The sequence below is a fragment of the Varroa jacobsoni genome, unplaced genomic scaffold (assembly GCF_002532875.2).
Source record: "Varroa jacobsoni isolate VJ856 unplaced genomic scaffold, vjacob_1.0 scaffold_473, whole genome shotgun sequence".
NCBI classification, from domain to species: domain Eukaryota; kingdom Metazoa; phylum Arthropoda; class Arachnida; order Mesostigmata; family Varroidae; genus Varroa; species Varroa jacobsoni.
In genome coordinates, this window is record NW_019213375.1 from 84,643 (window position 1) to 104,247 (window position 19,605).

Here is a 19,605-nt window from a genome sequence, read left to right on the forward strand (position 1 = left end):
GCAAAATGCTTGAATCTGCAAGGCCATAATAAAATTAATGACCCACAAGAAAAGCAATCGTCAACCTGATGATACATACTTCTGTAGTTTGAGTGCGGACAGACTACAAGAGAGCAGGCAAGGTAGATACTGACAGGGTGCGCTAAAACCAATTGTAATGGCTCTTCAAGAATATGCTGCCTATAATTTGCAATAACCGACGTATATACGTGAATGTTATTATCAGTAAGATACGCAAAAAAATTAAGATGAAGAAGCAAAGATGTTGGAATAAGACGGACTGAACACAATTTTCAGATAAGACGCTTAGATTAGACATTAAATTTTGTGTAGAAAATGCGTTGGTCTACGTGAACGGATGACACTTTCTGTGACTAATATAATACAACTTTAGCCGTATTATGCTACGAATGTTGTTCTACTAAACCACATATTTGACAGAGATTGTCTTGGATTTATCGTCACGGCCTGGGAAGGTAAAATGTTTTATTATAGTTTGAGGTAAGCGGAAATTTCATTTGGCACACCGATCAACCTGATATTTCTAATATAATTCACTACACGCGAAGGCAATTTCTTCCACTGTGTTTGGATACCTATAAAAGCTAAGAGCCATCGAGTACCAACGCGTAGAACACAAAGAAAGTATTACCATAAAACTAAATACATTTTTAATTTTTTGATAAGTTCTTATTTGAGTTGAATATATTGTAATTAATTCTTTCGATGATAATAGATTCGTACGACAAAAAGTCCGGTACGTTGTGTTGATTGAGCTAGCCTTAGGTTGTTTAGATGGTGTGTAACAGAATCAGTCAATTAGGTATCAATCAATAGTGGGTAAGATCAATCTAATCAAAAACACACTAAATCAGCAGATACACGTCTCTCTTTTCTGGACCAATATGGCATTATCAGTTATACGAAATAACTACTAATGTTGATATTGCAATTATTATCATATATTCACGAATACAAAAATCTTATCTTTAACCAAGAAAATAATAAGTAAAGCATATAAAAGCAAAACATAGTATATGTATAAACATAAGCTTACAAATATACTTTGTGCAAGAATAATTTGAGCATAAATATACTAAAATATACTTCATGACATGAAAAAAGAATGCTGCAGTTACAATATGTGGTTTCCATACTCACATTTTACATCTATATATTTTAATCAATAAGCTTATCCTTTCTTGTTCTGGAACCAAATGTTTAAGAGCCGCCCCAAAAATTTGCCTTTTTCGTAGATGACATACTAATAAGTAGTGCAGGCCAGTGCTCGAAAGCTCTGTTTTGTCATGCGATCATATAACCAAATGAAAGCACAAGGATGGAGTATCGCAATAAATAAAACAGCTCTGTCGTAATGATTTGAATATTATTTAACTGTAATTATTTATTTTACTTTTCATATTAAAACATTTTCTTTATTGTTTTGATAACTGCCTGATAAGGATAAATAAATTATTGATGGAACAAAATGCTCTAAAAGATGATTACTCAGTTGATCTTACTATCGTTTCAATATAAAGAGGTTTAAAAAAAAATGTGAGAATGTGAATTCACTGGATATCCTACAGCGCATCTGCTGGTGGGGCTAATTGTGTTACAATGGGATCTTGGTACCAACTATGGTGTTTTCTATGGACAGGGGACTGGAAACTAGTTATATTAATTATAATAATATTGTCGCTATATTGGTTTAGTCACAATGGGCATTTCTTTAGTTCTGCGGTGTATTTTGGCTCTCGTTAACACATCAAGCATTTACTACTGAGATGATAGTTTAGTTATATATTTTTGATAGCCACATCTAGTTCAACATGTCAATCTGACGCAAATTTAATCAAAAATGTAACGCCAAATACATGTATGAAATAAGAAAGTATGCATTTTAAAAGAATTATAGTCTTTTCTGATTAATAAAAAGATAAAATTCCTCTATTGCGATAGGATTCGGTCCCTACTTTCCCAGAGAAAATTCAAACTAAAGTACAGATTAAAACTTGTTACAGCCAAAGAATCTTTTAAAGTAAATATCAACTTGTGTATAATGCTTATATTATATTTGTTTATTTATTTCTGTTCCCAATAAGAGGGTTCAATATTTATCCAGAATTTTCTGCAAGGATCGTTGCAAGCTTTCATATGGGATGCCTCATCACCCGCTATAAACTGGTTTTCTGCGCAAACTTTCTATGACAGTACGTTTGCCTTAATGACAATCGAATGTTTCAAGATTCTAGTTTTTTTACTGCAAAGGAGCACGTAGCCTGAATGAATGGTATTTGTTTAAACGTTTTAAACAAAGACCCGTGTGCTCAAATAATAACACAGTAAGCGGCCATTCGATGAAGTCCATTTTACCTGAATGGTTCCTCAATAAACAAGACTATTGCATTTAAAGATCCAACAAACTGGGGGTGATTTTAAAAAGCTACTCCACTTTAGAAAGCCGACAATTTAGTACGCTAGCCATCGTCACTGTCACACTTTAGAAGGGAACTGACGTCCAAAGAGTAAACTTCGGCACAAAACCCAGTTATAGCCGGGTTAATAAAGGTTCCGCAGACTATAAGATGACGGAGACTATTTCTCAAAATGCGTCTAATTTTGAATGAGTAATTTTTATACCTTTTATACCTTATTAAATTTTTAGATGCGCAGTCTTGGCTTACAGACCTGAGTATCTATTCTACGTTTCAAAGCGGGTAAAAGTTTGTATACATATATGAATTGTTAAGGGACAGTCTCTTCATCGGAGAATCACAATATATTGTCTAAAAACAACAGCTTTTATACCACTTCGTGCCTCCGAAATAGCAATTATGGTATATTTTCTTCGCCATAACAATATATATTTTTAATATTAGAACCAAGTGGCTCTTGCCATTCGGTCCACTCAAAAGCAAACCGCGTCCTGAATTGATCCTTAGTGCCTATGAACATCCAAGTTCAGTTACTTATTCATACCTTTCTTGCGCATGATTTGCACCTTACTAAAAACTACAGGATCGACCCAGCGTATGCATTCAGCTTCTGAACAATACACGTTTTATATAACCTTATTTATAACAATAAATTTCATTTAAAATATTTCAATAGGTCTTATTTTGGCATTTAATTCCTGTTTTATTTATACATTTCTGCAACACCCAAACCATTAGATCACGGGTTCACCATCATCCATATGCCAGGGCTCATTAGTTTACAATAGTGTCTATGGGGAAGCTTTTTACTTTCTTTTGGTATGAACTTAATTTTTGGCAGATATATAGATTTCACCGCAATGTTTTTGCGGTTCTCGTTGAGTTTAGCTCATACGCAAAACTCGCAAAAAAACGTTAGAGTTGTTTTTTGAGGGGCCTTAGTGTTCATTCATTATACGCGTTCTCACTCGTTTCAGAGTACATACACTGTGAAAGTGCGCACCGCGAACATTAATAACATCACAATTTCTAGATAAATGAGGCCCGAATCTGCATATAAGGGGCTACTTGAAGCCGAACAAATCAGAATTTGCCCGAACCAAGCCGTACCTTGATTCGAGTTAAGCTGCAACTTGCCTCAAATCAAGCCACAACTTGAGTTAAATCAGGGTGGAATTTATTTAGAGTGAAGTCACGTTACCTTGCAGCGCTACTACGTTAATTCACTAGTTGTTCATTACATGCGCCGGTGGTAAGGTTGCTAAAAGTTGGATTCTTAGAATATTAAACATTCGATAATTGATGCATTTTTATATGCCAAATGCTCACGCCAACTATGATGGTGCAAAATGGCCACAGTTTGCACGATGGTAAGTAGTGCCTTACAGAACCGATCTTTTCCTGAATTTGTTTTGCTGTATTTGTATTTCAGCCCATTTCGGCAGAGTTGAGAAAGTTTAGCTTTAACAGTAAAAAGTAAATTACGAAAAGTATGAAGGCTCCCTTGACAAATAATGCAAAACTTGTTTATATAGACGATCTCCGGGGAAAGAAAAGTTATTTTAAAATTACAAGAACTTCAAAATACGTTGCTCCCAAATCATGGTGTAATGAAGCAGAACTATAAAGTGTAGAAGAATAACAACGAAGGTGATTGACCTTAGATTTTGACTGTACAAGTACAATACGTATAAACACTGTACAAAAAAGTAATTGTTTTTGCTATGTAGAACTTAAATATGAGTGTAATTGTAACCAACTTATCCTTGAGGTACATTTTTCTACTGTACTGTTAAAAGCGTTACATTTTATGACGTTAATAGGGATAGTACCGCGATTGTGATCAAACCAAACTTGCGCCAGTTTCGGAACAACAACTGTGAGTGAATCAATTCGGAAGATCAAGTGGTAAAATCACGTCAGTAATCAAGTAAGCGTTGACGTCGAGCGAGAAGTAGAAACGGTATGAATATGTATATGTAAAAGTTACTGAAACATCTTGGAAGTAACGTGACTAGTGTGAGTAATCGACGGGGCGTTTTAAGTTAGGTTGTATGCACGGACATGTGTAGCTAGTTGACGCTAGAGTAGACACAACTAGAAAGCTCAATAGCTTAAGCGGGAATAGTCTTTTCCTTAATATTAGCGACTCTAGACTTTATTGATGATAGCTAATAGAAACAAATGGAAACGACATGCCCCTGGAAAATACTATAATGCAGCATTTGTAAATATGGGGTGCGAATCACAATGTAAATGCGGAACATTTTGCTCTATTATCTACTATCCTTTTTTCAAGAACTCCTTTACCGACTATTCAGATTGCCCAGTCTGATATCTTTCTGTCGTGTTCCAGTCATGGTTTGCTCCTGTAGGATATGCCAGGTATGGCATTCCCCCTTAGCAACTCGCTATTACTGTGCTACCGTTGGCCTGCTACGGTACAAATGCGGTTATTCTTCCATGTCATAGTAAAACTGATTTTAACGTTCCGTAAATATTCCGCTAAAGAAACGAAGTTAGAACGAAATGCGAAAACATCACGTTTTTTTTTTTTAAGTTTTGACCTTTTCTGCAGCAACAACCTCGTGGTAGGGAACAGGTAAAACGTTTTTTTTCTAAAAAATCTAAAAACGTACTTATATTTTCAGCGTAAAAAAGATTTTTTTCCATAGTGTTTCTCTTAGAGATGGTCGACTCATATATATATATATATATATATATATATATATACGCATGCATTGACTCATATTACAAAGCATACAAACGAAATAATTATGATAATTTTCTGGGCTTCGAAAACTTCATGAATATTAATCTACACAAAGTTTTTTGAAGGGGTTTACAGAGTTTATTTTATACGTAAACAAATACTATTATATATAGAATCAATAGAACTCACTAGCCCATAAATGTTAATAAATACTTCCTAGATTGGTCAATAAGCAAACATTCTGGGATATGTACGACATGATTTTTTACTATAATATACTAACGTTGGCATGGGTTAAGGAAAAAGATATTACATTGTGTAGCCATGCAGAATGGAGCAGAAGTCTTCCAACAGTTTTAGTCTTTATTTTGCATTTGGTAAAGCAAAAAGAAGACAAGTGAGGATTCTCGAACTGTTAAATGGCTTTTTTGAACTTCAAGAAATTTTCTCCCCCTAAATATCTGCTAATAAATACTATACCATTATCAGTACAGAACATTTTCCTTTAAGCCCATTGCCCGTGATACGGCAAGAGATGAAATTCGCAAGACTAGTTCATCAAAAACAGTTCATAATACCTTGAACAGCGCTTGAAGACTGGATATTTACGAAAACGATGAAACCTTTTAGCCCAGCTCATTACTATAAAGACGTTCAGTAAATGTAAGGAGACCCTAAGCCCACAAACTAAAATGGTTAGCATTCTTCTAAATCATGGTTTATGTCGAAACGTAAGCTATAGCTGTCAACTTCCGTTGTTTGATTGCTCAATCCACTCTTAATATAGTAAAGCTTCCTCATAAGAAAAATAAGTTTTCTAGGCTTTAAATCGTTAAGGCTTTCGTTGAGTTTTTGTCGCCCCTTCAAAGGCACTAACGCGTTGATTTTCTAAACTCAGGTTTTTTTTTTTTTGTCTAAATAAGCTTACTAACTGCCTTTAGATCCTTTTTTAGAAGCTTTTTTAAATTTGCTTCAAGCTTCGTTCACATTTTAATATTGTGGATTGTACCGTAAAATGTATTATTTCGTTAGAATACAAACGAGTTAGTCATTTCAGAAATGTTTAAGTGCAACCTGTTGTATTTTGGTTCAAAACGGTGATAAAGTTCTTTATGATAAAAAAAAAATTAAAGATTAAACGCCGTGTCTATTGTCAACTAAAAATTAATATTTACCTACCGAATTGGCGAAGCTCGACCTTACATGGTAGGTAGATTTTACGTGAAGACTTTGTGGTAGAGATTGCGTATAGCTGATCTTCAATGTATTGTTAAGAGACAGATCCACAGATTGCTGCCCTAAAACTTCGTTTATTTCACTTAATACCAATGAAAACACTTATAAGGATATAATCACCGAGAAATATATGATAACGAAATGCTTTGAATCGATTAAGAACAAGAAGTATGAATATAGGTCCTATATAAATCTATATCCACTTGATCAATGTATAATTCTTCTTACCAACCCTTGCTAATGTAATACCTGTAGGCAGCTCAACATCTGGTGGAATAGCTGAAACTCTCTTCATATTTAAATACAGTCCTCCGTTATTAATAATTCTCTTTGCATCTTTCTCTGTTAGAAATAATTTAGCAAGCACTGATAATGAAACCAGATCAATCTTAGATTCGTCTCTTATACAGCGTGGTATTTCAACATATGCAGCCTTTGTAAATATCTGCTCAAATTCCTCAGTAGTAAGCTGATGAAGAAGGTCTAGTTTATTACCAAATAATAGTTCAGTGGCCTTGACAGCCAGATTCAGTCCTTCTTGCCCGTGTACAAGTATCGTAATGTCTGTCGCAAGTTTTTTTTGACATAATCGTTTCTCCGGGTAGTTATGATGTGCTCGAACAATTTCCTGTAACTCTTCGTTTCCGGCAAATACAAACATTCGAGCAAACCGCTCTGCCTCAATATCTTCCATTCGTAAAAAAAATTGATAAAGGTCGTATGCTGAATTTTTTTCCGATGACAGCCATATAGGGCTACACCCTGTTTTGCCGTATTTGTCGCCTGACTCAGCAGAAATTAAAGGAGTCGTTAGGCCGATCGTTTCTTCGTCGCCATAAAGTTGTTTGATTAGGTTACGTCCACCCTTGATGTTATCCAGTTGGTCCTGCCCACCTAGAAGGACAGCATCTGCCTCGTATTAGTAAATGCTCGCAACATAATCAAATAATTAATATCACACATTAAAATCGTACTTGATTCCCATGGCAGGATTGGCATATTTTATTGTTCCTTACAAAAAATGTTGCGCTATTACATTCCAACTAAAAATTGGTTGAGTATTTTGTTAGTCCCATCGATATTTGGAGACTTGCGCATACACCTTTAAATATTCGGCCGCAAAAATTTTTATTTTTAGAGCTAAAAAGTCGAGTGTGATGAAAATGTATTATTTGACATATTACTATTAGATCCCACTAAAATGGCTTGAACTGGATATTAAATAAGGTCTGAAGTTGTAGAAGAAAAGGCAGGCTCTGCATCCACGAAAACTTTCTCAATTAAGGCAGTGTCTTCCACACAATAACGTTTTATTTAATGCTTTAATCAAATATTTCATGCTCGGAAAATCATTTTCTTCCATACATTTCAACCTTTAGAGTTAAAATGAATATTGGCGTCCCACGAAACCATTCGAAAAATGCTTTGTTTACAGAGCTTCAACAGTTCTTCAAAGCTTAACCTTCGATTTTGATCTCGATTAAATCCTATATATTTTCATAAAATCGTCCAATAAGTATCTGTATTGTAATCTGATTTGTTATAGAATTAAAACCCCAACTGTCTCGAAAGCAGTTTTTTTTCTCGTATATATAGATTTGATTTGACTCGAAAATACTATGGTGTAAAATGTAAATCTGTAGAAAAATCTAGCCGACGACTAAATGTTTAGAGCTTCCCCGTAAACTTTAACTCATTACCACACAAATCGAGTAGCCACTACCTCTCATATTTTTTTCTTCTATTCTCTTTCTATTATAATTCTAATTCTCTCTAAGTAATAATAATTCTAATCATGCTTTGGCCACAAAAGGTCATTCAAGATGTTTCTGTAGCCATGAATGAACGGGCTGTTCAATAACATTCGCCAAGAGCTAGCGCTAATAAGCACTTTAGCCCTATATAACTTCTGGCTAGCGTGAACAATCTCATATCATTAATCAGAACCTTTTTAACAGGATGTTTACAAACACCTCAAAAGGTGCACTGTGCTTATCGTGGAGCGCATAGCCTTATCATAATTACTGAATCATTAATCATCAAAGAAAAGCTAGAGTATCCATTTCCAACAAGATTGATGTGCCCGATCTTCTAATCGAAACCCTTGGTAACACGACATCCTCCGCCCATATTAGTTGATTGTGTCTCGTCCACATTTAGTATTTGGTTATTTTGCAAAATGTTGAACCAAAACCGTTCATCGTAACCGGATCGTTTTAATACTTCCTTGACCCATCGTCCAAATATCTTAATTTGTTGTAGATGAGTCTATGCAAATGATTTAAAAATAAATAAGTATTCTTATCAGCTTCTATTTTATGCTATTTACGAAAGGTCAATCATTATACTTCCGCCCTTCGAGGATACTTTTTCAATACCAACAGAAATGAAAGAGTTCAATAGTGGAAAATCCGCAGCGCCGATCAAAACTTCTGATCAGATATTTCATATTTAAAAATCATTACCAAGAAAATTATTGAACTCAGTTTAAGGTGCATGTAAAACTTTAAACAGCCATTCCAACTTTATAATAAACCGTGCACAAGAATAAATTCAAGCCATTTTACAATTCACCTTCGAATCATGTTTTATAGTAATCAAGATATAAAGAGGTCCAACAAAAACATTCAATTCAATGTCAGATTTGAATGTCAAATGAAAGTTGATAAATTCATGGTAGGCCCGAATCTGTGTGTTTGGTTACGCGCTATCATCAAACAACTATAAATTTACTTAAATATAGTTGTTATAAGCATTCTAAAAGGAAACTGCAATAGATATAATGGTTTGGCGTCATTTTCTTGCCGTTGTGCTACTGATTAGAGACTAAAAAAAGATTCCATATTGCGCCATTGAGCAGTATATCAAAGAAAAACTAACCTATTTGTACGCGGCATCCATACTGCTCAAACAGTTTACTCCAGTCGTAGGCTTGAAACATTTGATATTTGAATTCAGCAACGTTCATGCCATCCGAATTGGCTAGTCGTTCTTGAACGCTGGCGCGCTCAAGCATCTTTTCTAATCGAAAATGTCTTCCGATTGTTGCTAGAAAGTGCACCACATTTACGTGCCTATACCAGCTTGAGTTACGGAGTACTTGCAATTTCGGGAGAGGACTGTCACACTGGAAGTATCTATTCATATGGATATTAATCAAGTCACATACACACGTCTATAAAATAAGTAAATAATATGTAATATAGCACAATAATATTTAATTAAAACATTAATTTTAATTATCTTTTCTTAAGATGTCTATTTAGTGTACAGTAATCTCAAAGAAGATAAATTAGTAACTCACTCAGCAATTACGTTTTCAGTGAATCTTCCTTCAATTATTTTACATATTCTAAAGGCGAATTGGTAGATTACTTAATATCAATAGAAAAGCTCTAGTAGAAAAAGTTAGTACTGAGACCTTGCAGCCGAAGAAATTGGAGCGCACCTATTATATTTTGCTATTTGTACAGTACTTTAGCAGCCGATAAATAGCCTGTTTGTAAAATCTTAGTCAGTCAGCTCGAAAATATTTCTATTTTATCAGTGTTAAATACATACGTTTGGTAGTTGTTGAAAATTCTCAAAATGTTTTTTTCAATCTTCGTGCAGTTATGTCGGATAGTTGCCTCAAGAATAGGGTCCCTCGCAGTTACCCTACAACTAGGATCACCGATTTTCGCAGTAACGTCGCCCAAAACCACTATTGGCTTTATACCTTGTTTTTGAATATGTAACAACAAAATTATTGGCAGAAGATGTCCTACATGAAGGCTATCCGTAGTAGGGTCAAAGCCACAGTACGCTGCGTTTGAACGATGCAGAAAACGGAGCAATTCTGACCTATGTGAATTTAAAATGTGAGGAAGGGTATGATTAAAAAACGAAAGAGATCATTAACAAGTAAATTCCGTTAACTTAAATGAACTTAGCTTAGACTTTTTACAGATAGCTGATATACTTAATGTAACACAGCAACCGAGATTAGCGTGGTAAGTATCTAGCTCTTAAGATATACATTTTTGCAGTTCCGTAAAAGCTGCTTTAAAACGTAGCTCATTTTATCTGAAGCAGTGCATTGTGCATAAATGACTGGCATTCTGTCTACGCTTCGGAAAAGCGAAAAAATATTAAGTGATATATATATATATATATATATATATATATATATATTATATCACCTATTATTTTTATAAACATATTTAAACTATTAACATCTGACCGAAACTACAGACTGGAGCTGCTGGCTGATCGTAAAAAATTGAAAGCCAAAAGATGCCAAGTGGCTTGAGATGAGACTGGTAAGGAATTTTAGACTCTTCTTTCAAGAAGAACCGTTAATTTCTGCGTACGGGATCCTCAAAAATATCTTTGTGCACCTTCCTGTTAAATTTTTCAATCTAATCATTATAGCGGACCTTTATTTTTCTCGATAGAAATCGTCCTTGGGTTCCTCGGAAATAGCAAGCTTACTGGAAACGGTGTAGACTGTCATTTCTGATTGGTTCGTCCAACATTAACACATTAGACAAGACAGAACCTTGATTTGTATTTCACACTTTACTTCCACTATAAAGAATTTGTGCTTTTATTACTTCTTCCGGTACCGAGAATAGAGAGTTAAAGCATATCCACGATCTGGCAATAAGCAGCCCGCCAAAATATGCACTAATTTCTTCGAAACAGCCCGTGTACGGGTTGAGGCAAAGAGCTCTTAACACGCTGAGGAAAAACCTTTCAGTGGTCTACAGAAACATTTCTTAACTGTTTGAAACAAAAAGCATGAGGTCTTAACAGTTAAAGGGTCTTTCTTTCACATTAATAAAAGAAGCAGAAGGTAAAAATTAGTGCAATAATGGAAATATTTGACCCTGCAACGTATTTGTCAAAGCGGCACTTTATATTTTTATAATCCTATTATACAATGTTATAAGCATCCTACAGGATATAATATTACAGTGGCGTATACTGAGAGTGCAATTAAGAGCCGTCTAATAATTTTATCGATTTAGATTCGACCCTAACAGGTTTACACGATCCAAGCACAATTATAAATTTCTCGTCTGCCGTCAAAGTTGCTTTCTGGGTATAGCTTGTCATCGAGTGTGTTATGTGCAATATATTGAACTGCACGATTTTTTTTTATTTCATCTAGGTTTTGAAAAACAGTTGCTAGCAATTTGGGATGAGAAATGTGCGTAAATATATGTTTGTATATATAATCTATTGCATTCACGATGTTAGAGTCTAGAAGATTTAACACCGCCTCACTCGACAAACGCCAAACTTCATTCTGTACTAATAATTTGAACAGGTCTACACATATTGCCTATTCTTGTTAGATAAAAACACCATGAGAAGAGTCTCCTTAAGCTCAGGGAAAAAGAAATGGAGAGCACTAATTCTTAAATTGAAGGTGCCTCGCGCTCTATTTTCCAATTCTGATTTAAAACTAACACTTGCCGATATCTTAATAGGCTCGCGTGATAAGCAGAAGTCAGTAGTGATGTATTGTGCATAATATAAGTCAGACATTTCGTACTGATAATCTAGTTGATGACTACTTCATGCTGTTTAGGTTTCTTATACTGATTACCTGAACAAGGTTTTGTTAACGATAAATGGAAGTGGGTTACCAGACAATATTGAAACATGAAAAATACCAAGCAGAACGACAAAAACGGTGTAGGACTTTGGGACAACGCCGCCGTCGAGCCAAAGAGTCAACACAATAGGCAATAAGTTTGAGGATAGCGGATCTGTTGCGACGCAGATTGACAAAGGCTACGCAGGAAAAAAATCAAATATTATAAATCAAGCGTTTATTGAAAATCCCAAAACACACAGAGCCTTTCTTGGGCAACGTATTTCCCAAGGATTTTTACGACATATATATAGTAGACTGCGAGAAAATGATCGAACAGACAAGAAACGTAAGCTACGTTATTTTGCCAATTAATCATCGCCGTCATTGTAGTAGCCATTGCATTTTTGGACATATACTAACGCTATGTTATTATGCCATACTATTATAGAAAAAAATGGTGTTCGGATGCCCACATTACAAGTGTGCTATATAGTCATATCCGCCTATTTTAGTAATAACTTGCGTATCTACTGCTGCCTTAGCAAATGCAAAAATTAAGGCTGTTCGACTGATTAAAAGCGTTTGCCTCGACCTAATATAATTTGATTAGAATAGAAAAAATTGTTTTCTTCCAAGTAATAGTAGAACTCATTTGTTGTTTTTTTTACGCTAAAACCATAAATTGACTTTACTCTTATTTTAAATCTTAGCGTAAACCGCCTTCACGTTTTCTGTATTGAATTTTATTTTATTCTTTTTGTATTACAAATTTCCCAGAAATATATTTCTAAATTGATTATAATAGTATCCAGGGGACCTAGTATATAAATAGACAATCTACCATCGAAAAAAAATTAAATTAGACCGTATTGCTCGAATATTGTTCATAGACAGAGTAACTACTCATTCGCTTTCTTATATATTCGTGGCAAAATTTCCAGAATAAAGTGTGAGAAACCACTGAAACGACTCTTTCAATAAAACTTCTGTTTTCAAAATACTAACATGAGCTTTTTAATAGAAGAAGGGCTTAAAACCCAACCAAATTAAACTATGGGTTAATTCTTTCAGCAAAGCCGTATTAAACTCGTGATTTATTTTTATTAATTATAGATTATTCGCTTTTTTCGAACGCTTTACAGAGTTTATTTTTATATTACTTTGATTTTTTTACCAACAAAACTTAACTCATTAACAGATGATAGCACCTGCTTGATAATGCCTCGTTCCTTTAGGCTGTGTAGACTTTTTTGATTACAATAGATTAGCGCAGAAGTGAGTCGCTGTTTCCACTCAACTGGTCGCAGGAAATGAAACGAATATTGATGATATCGACGTAGAAACATCTGCGGATATTTCCAATATATGTCATATATTATTAACAGTATTTAAATGATATATTAAATGTACTTTTGGTACAAACACAGTAAGTGGACTTCTCCATTAAAAAAATCCTGCTTAACTTCAAATAGGCTTACCGTGCAAAGTTTCCCTTGCATGCTACTTTTAGGTCTCATAATTGCTACAAAATGACTATTTATATTATATAGGTGCCTCTTGTCATTTCAAAGCAAAAAATTTCTCAGCAGTTTGCTTATTGATAAATAAAACCTATTTCTATAACACATTTATCTTAACATTAACGTAACGAACGGCACTGCTAGAAAATGTCCAAAAAGCATTCACCTAGTTCATAAAAAACAATAAGCCAACGGAGTAAAGTGGCCTAATACCGGAAATTAATTTTTCATTTTTAGCGTGCCTAAACGTGTTGATAAGTTGTTGTACAGATTTTTAGGTTGTTTTTTAGCTGGAAAGCATGTAGAAGTCAATATAGCTGTTCTATAGCTATCAGGTATTCAATTACATGAGTGCTATGTTTATTTAGTAATATTTTGTAGTTTATAAGTAAGTATATAAAACAACACACAGATCAATGTCTAAGCACGTATTAATATTTATATTCCGCTATATAGTCATTATGTTACTTAGGTATGTTATTGGAGCGTTTTCTTTCCGTAGCAGCTATAGTTAATGGACACCTCGCACTAAGCTTCATAATGAGACAAATGAAGGTTTATTATAGGCAATAGACATTTCTAGAAAAACAATAAAAAAACCGAAAAAAAGCTATACAATTTAGTAAGCATCTTCTGTAGAGTAGCAGACATATAATTCTTCAGCTATGCAACAAATGTCCGTACTTTCTTTCCTGCAATAAATGAAATAGGAACGAGGAGTACTATATATCTAGTTCAAAAAAAGTAATAAAATAATGACCTGCAAAGGACCATTCAGTGTAGGAGACAATAATCGGTTAATCTTTACCTTGCCGAAGGGACAGCGCTGTTCTCAAGCTATTTAGGAGATTGTGCGACATTTAATGCGACCAACTTGTTAAAATTTAAACCATTCTTCTATTATTTCGCATACCGGTAGGCTAACTGCTCATGAACAAGATGGCGGACCTTACCTAATGTTTAGACATATGGTTTATGCGCGCGCTAATTTGAACACAATTCACTATAAATTCGCGTCTGCTCTTGGAAGTGCGCAGTATCTTTTCACAACAAAAGTAGAAAGACTGTCAGCTATTTGGTGGTATCAGTTGAATCCACCTAGTAATATATTTCGGAGGTATGTAGTAAAATAATTAATTGGAAACAAATTCTGAATTTAGTAGTAGTTTTAAATTTTTCCTATAAATCTGCTCTCAATATAACGTTTAATTTCCTTAAGCTAATTTTTCATTTGTTGGACTTATTTAACCATAATTCTTTCTCGAAACTTACAGATGTTTCGGTATCAAAGAACCATGGAGATGTTGTGGGCTGGCCTACTAAATAGTTTTAAACAACAGAGGCGGTCTTTGAAAACATCATCAGTTTACCAAACTCGACAGCTAAAGTGTCTATACAGCCTGAAGCAGAGGGGAATACTAAATAAGGTGTTTCCTCCTATTGAGGAGTTAGTGTTTTTAGTGAAGACGGACGTACAACATAATAATTGACATTCTTATTTTTAGTAACCTTACGGTACTGGGTGCTAGCACCACTCGAGCTTTTTTTAGATGTTGTATTTAGGGGCTTCCGCTAAGCATTACACATGCAACCATAAACGTTATCGCATGAACCATCGCGTGGTGAATCCTACACACTGTTTCATTAAGCCAACCATAATATTTTCTAATTAAATTTCTCTACTCGTAAAGTCTGCAGTTACCAAGCCTAATTCGTCAGTCTCAGTCGGTGTACTGCGGATTCGATCCTACGTCCGATAGCCTTCATCTCGGAAATCTTTTGCCAATGATTTTATTACTGCACCTGCAAAAAGAAGGCCTGACGCCTATCGTCGTCGTTGGGGATGCTACTGCGAAAGTTGGTGACCCTAGTGGACGTCTGACTGAGAGGAGTACTATGGAGCAGGATATTATCGAGAATAACTCTAAAGGGCTTGAAAAAAATATTAGAACAGTTTTCGACAATTACAAAAGGTAAGTGTGTGCTGTGCTTGCCTTTGTGCTGTGAAGCTGTTAACGGACGTGTGCTATAACTATAATACACGTCTTATATAATGTTAATATTCCGCGTAAAAGATTGCTTGTATAAATTCTTTTTTTTTGTCTTTAGCATAACAATAAGGTCGGTTTTCACTCCGGCGATAAAAAAGATATTCAGCTCAGACTTTAAAATTAATTGTTCACTTTTATTTTAGGTACTTCCATTACGGCAATTTTCTCCCAAATTTACAGCTTGTCCGCAATTCGTATTGGTACCTCGATCAGACGTTAGACAGTTTTGTTGGAACTGTAGAACGGCACTTTCGGCTAAGCAAAATGCTCAACAGAGAGTCCGTCCGCCAAAGATTAAATAGCCCTGGTGGTATGAGTGTTACCGAATTCAGTTACCAGATCTTTCAAGCATATGATTGGTTGCGGCTTTACGAAATGTACACATGCTGCGTACAGATCGGTAAGTATTATGTTTGTTATGCCTTATTATTTAATGAATAAATATGCACTACGCCAATGCTATATTTTCACATGGAATGAGCGAATTTAGAATACACATATTTGTTTGCAGGTGGACAAGACCAGATGGGCAACATTGAAAGCGGTCACGATTTAATTAAGCGAACTCATGGTGAAAATTGTTATGGATTTATGACCCCCATAATTACCACGGTGACTGGAGAAAAGTTCGGCAAAAGTGTTGGCAATGCAATATGGTTGTCACCTACTAAAACGTCACCTCAAGATTTGTATAATTTTTTGCTGCAAAGATCAGACACCGAAGCTGTGCAGCTTGTGCAGCTGTTTACATTTTTAAATGATGAAGAACTGAGGAAACTTCTGTGTGCTCATAGGGACTGTCCTAAGAAGAAGTTATGCCAGAAGAAATTAGCGTCGGACGTTACGACACTAGTGCATGGAGAAGAAGGACTATCTCTAGCGCTAACTAGCGGAAAATGAAACAAAATATTTATTTTTATATACAGTATTTAATATATTAAGGTGCTTTAAGATTTTTAATTTATTTTACTAAGAGTGCTGTTGTAACAACAGCCCTCTTATTGTTATAACTAAAAACACCTAATATAATTAAAAATGATTTTTGTATGAATTAGTCTTGACGTTTTCTTTGGGCGGAGTACGGATTCAAAATTTTGTCATACATGACACGCATTACAAGTGAAATGACAAATTTTAACTTTAAATATACGACTTCTCAGCTCAAATACAGATGACAACACGCCGAAGACTAGTAATTGTCAGACAGCTTGTTGGTAGGATTGCTAAACATCGTTCCAGGCCCACCTTAGGAATTGAAAGCGGACACTGCATAGATTGATGGGAATTGTGTTACTTCGGGTACGATGATGAACAACGAGACTAATAGAACGAATTGACTGAACAGTTTTGTCGTCACTCACTTTGGTACGTATGGGTTCTACAATTTCACTTCATTCATGAAATTCAAGCTAGATCTATCAAGGATGCATTATTTAGTAACTATTGGAAGGACGAATCGGGTTCTTTAAAGATGCTACTCATCAAAGTTTTGTTTCCGATGCGATCTGAGATTTAATCGAAAAAAAAAAAGATTTCAAAAATGATATCATTGTCAATTCCTATAAAGAGCACAGAAAAATTGATTTTAGAAGGGGCCTCAACTTTGCTGTAGGTTTCATTTCTCACCGATTGTTCACAATAAGCAGCGTTTGCGAATCTCTACGAAGACATTAACCAGATTACATAACCAAATAACAGTCTTACAAGTGAATTCGGCGGAATTTGAACCTGAATAATATTTTAGCTGCTGCTTGAGAGAAAGGTTTGATTCGTAAATACTCTTGTGACTCAAAAACTAGTAAATCTTGTAAATGAAGACTATCTCCAACAGAAACGAGTTCAGAAAAGAAAACATCCCTTAGTTTCGAAAATCAATGCTCTATGGTTAAGTTCCTATTCCTTGAAGGCCACATCGCCGCGGAAATTCATCTTTTTTTTTTCATTTATCATGTATATTAGGTAAAATAGCTGCAGTACGTGAATAGTGCAAGCGTTTCAAGAACGAATATTGGAATGCTAAAGACTAAAAAGAAGATGATTGGGTGTCGGGACCCGAAGAACAAGAACGCATTGCCATGACTGAGGAGACTTCTTGCGAAAGCAGAGTTTCGAGTCTAGGCACTCTCTTGGCCATTACTATAACCAAAACAAATACTGAAATTGCGAAAACTGGGTTGAAAATAAGTCTAACGTGAATGAACTCTAAACCAGTTAGAAATGTGGTTCCGCGGGGAATTAGCAGAACTTGAACTTCGAAGAACTTGGGTTTCCGCATAGATTTTGCAATTTTAGTTTTCACAAGCCTGACAATACATACAGGTGCTCCAGATGCCTGAGAAATTGTGTTGAAGAACTTGCTGCTCATTGATTTTCGCTACCGCACACAAAACTCGTATAACCCGTACGACGCAGTGTTTCAAATGGTACGCCTCAACTGTCGATTACTTGGTTTGGATAAACGAATCTTGCAAGTGATTATGTGAATTGCGGGTGAAAAAAAAGATCCAATAGTTCCTCAACACTCCGCAAATTCAATCATATGAATTTTTAATCTTAAATTAAGTTGAAAGCGATTCCCTGAAAAAACAATTAATGGGCTTTCGTAGCGCATTTATCATATTTGCAATGGTGATGGATGATATTTAGATTTTGGGCCATCGTGAATATAAAACTTTTACTAAGGTTAAAAACATTTTACCATCTGCGGACCCAAGAAAATTTGTGTACGCATTCGAGCACTAAGTAGGTTCGAGTTGAAGTTAAAACAGGTTAAATTTTTTTCCTTCAAGCTGCGGTTAATCCAAGTCTAATATACGTATGGCGAGCCACCGGTTTCATCCCAGTATAATTGGTTTTACTCGCTTCGTTCGATTCTGTTATCTCATGATTTCACAACAGAGTAGTCTTTACACTCGTGTGAGTTTCGAATCGAAAAAAAAAAAGTGAATGTAAACACTAAAGCAAAAACTTTTTTTGCGTATCCTTGTTTAGTGACCAACTTGCACGATCGGAGGCTTTTTGGTACTGCTTGTAGACCACATTAACGTTTTGCTGCGGCTACGATGGGTCATCAATCAGGATCATATTTAATAATAATAAATTTATTGAAGTTTTCCAACTTCATCCAGACAGTGTTGCCGCACTTTCTTTTTTTATATAGTAATGTCTTTGATGAACCCCGAATGAATATCTTTGTTTGTCAACGAAGGCTATGTAATATATAACTATTTCTAGAAAAGACAGGTAACAAACTCGTTAAATCCATGTTCACTAGGAATAAGGATTAGAACTTATTCCTATAATTTTTTGCAAGGGTCCAAATGGATGATTACTTGATCGTATAATCTGACGAAGGCATTCTGTTCCTCTTCACTGTTCACTAAAATCCTTATAAAGTCAATCCGTCTCATTTTTTTTTACGTAGTAACCCAAGATTGACATTTTATTGAAATTCATGGTATGAATCGGTGTGGTCATGCATCAACAGCTTCATCAAAATGAACATTTGAGTCTCCGTAAATGCTTAAAGATGTCAAAAATAGACTGCCTTTTTATTTTTCGTAGTACCTGCAAGTTAGTGCAATACTGTTGCTCATGGTTTAAAGCACATTTCATACAGGATTTAGTTTATGGCTTCTGGTTTCATTCATCCTCATGTTCTATCTGTTCTGTCAACATTTTTTCTTGGCTATCTATAATCTGCACACTAATAAGTTGTTTCTATGGTATAGTGTGCTTTCGGCACATCAGTTCCAGTTTAAAATTTTTTTTTTTTAAACTTTAACAAGTTTTATCAGAAAAAATCCAAATTAAGAACTTTAGATGTATGGTATGTAGAGACACCGCTTGCAAAATAACAAATTTGCTAAACTTTATTTGATTCCAAAAACAAACCTTTATTTACCATTTTGTAGGATCGTGTGCTTTGCTGCCTTGTTCGCTCACTTTCCGTAAGGAGACCTACCTACAGATAACACGAAAGGCGTCTTGTCTAGGTGGCAGTAACACTCTAGCAACAATGAAAGAACAGAATCTGGAACTGGTGTAACTCTAGCGAGAT

The 19,605-nt window shown here is 35.1% G+C and overlaps 2 protein-coding genes and 1 long non-coding RNA gene across 4 annotated transcripts; 2 read left to right on the top strand and 1 right to left on the bottom strand.

The window, feature by feature from the left end:
- The first annotated feature begins 466 nt into the window (after positions 1-466).
- Positions 467-16,599, top strand: LOC111260760 (tyrosine--tRNA ligase, mitochondrial). The gene is made up of 4 exons (XM_022833751.2): positions 467-501; positions 15,186-15,467; positions 15,689-15,945; positions 16,057-16,599. Exons 1-4 carry the CDS (start codon positions 482-484, stop codon positions 16,443-16,445), a joined length of 948 nt encoding a protein of 315 aa, XP_022689486.1. The 5' UTR covers positions 467-481; the 3' UTR covers positions 16,446-16,599.
- On the top strand, positions 511-6,555 carry LOC147753457 (uncharacterized). The gene is made up of 2 exons (XR_015311193.1): positions 511-4,088; positions 4,262-6,555. It is a non-coding gene; the product is annotated as an uncharacterized LOC147753457 (long non-coding RNA).
- LOC111260759 (tyrosine--tRNA ligase, mitochondrial) lies at positions 6,442-14,469 on the bottom strand. Of its 2 annotated transcripts, none has more exons than XM_022833748.2 (5): positions 14,303-14,469; positions 13,163-13,320; positions 9,949-10,230; positions 9,268-9,461; positions 6,442-7,281 (listed from the first exon to the last, which is right to left on the bottom strand). In XM_022833748.2, exons 2-5 carry the CDS (start codon positions 13,318-13,320, stop codon positions 6,581-6,583), a joined length of 1,335 nt encoding a protein of 444 aa, XP_022689483.1. In that variant the 5' UTR covers positions 14,303-14,469; the 3' UTR covers positions 6,442-6,580. The 2 variants fall into 2 exon arrangements, with proteins under 2 accessions (XP_022689483.1, XP_022689482.1); XM_022833747.2 differs by having other exon boundaries at positions 9,268-9,524.
- Positions 16,600-19,605: the final 3,006 nt, after the last annotated feature.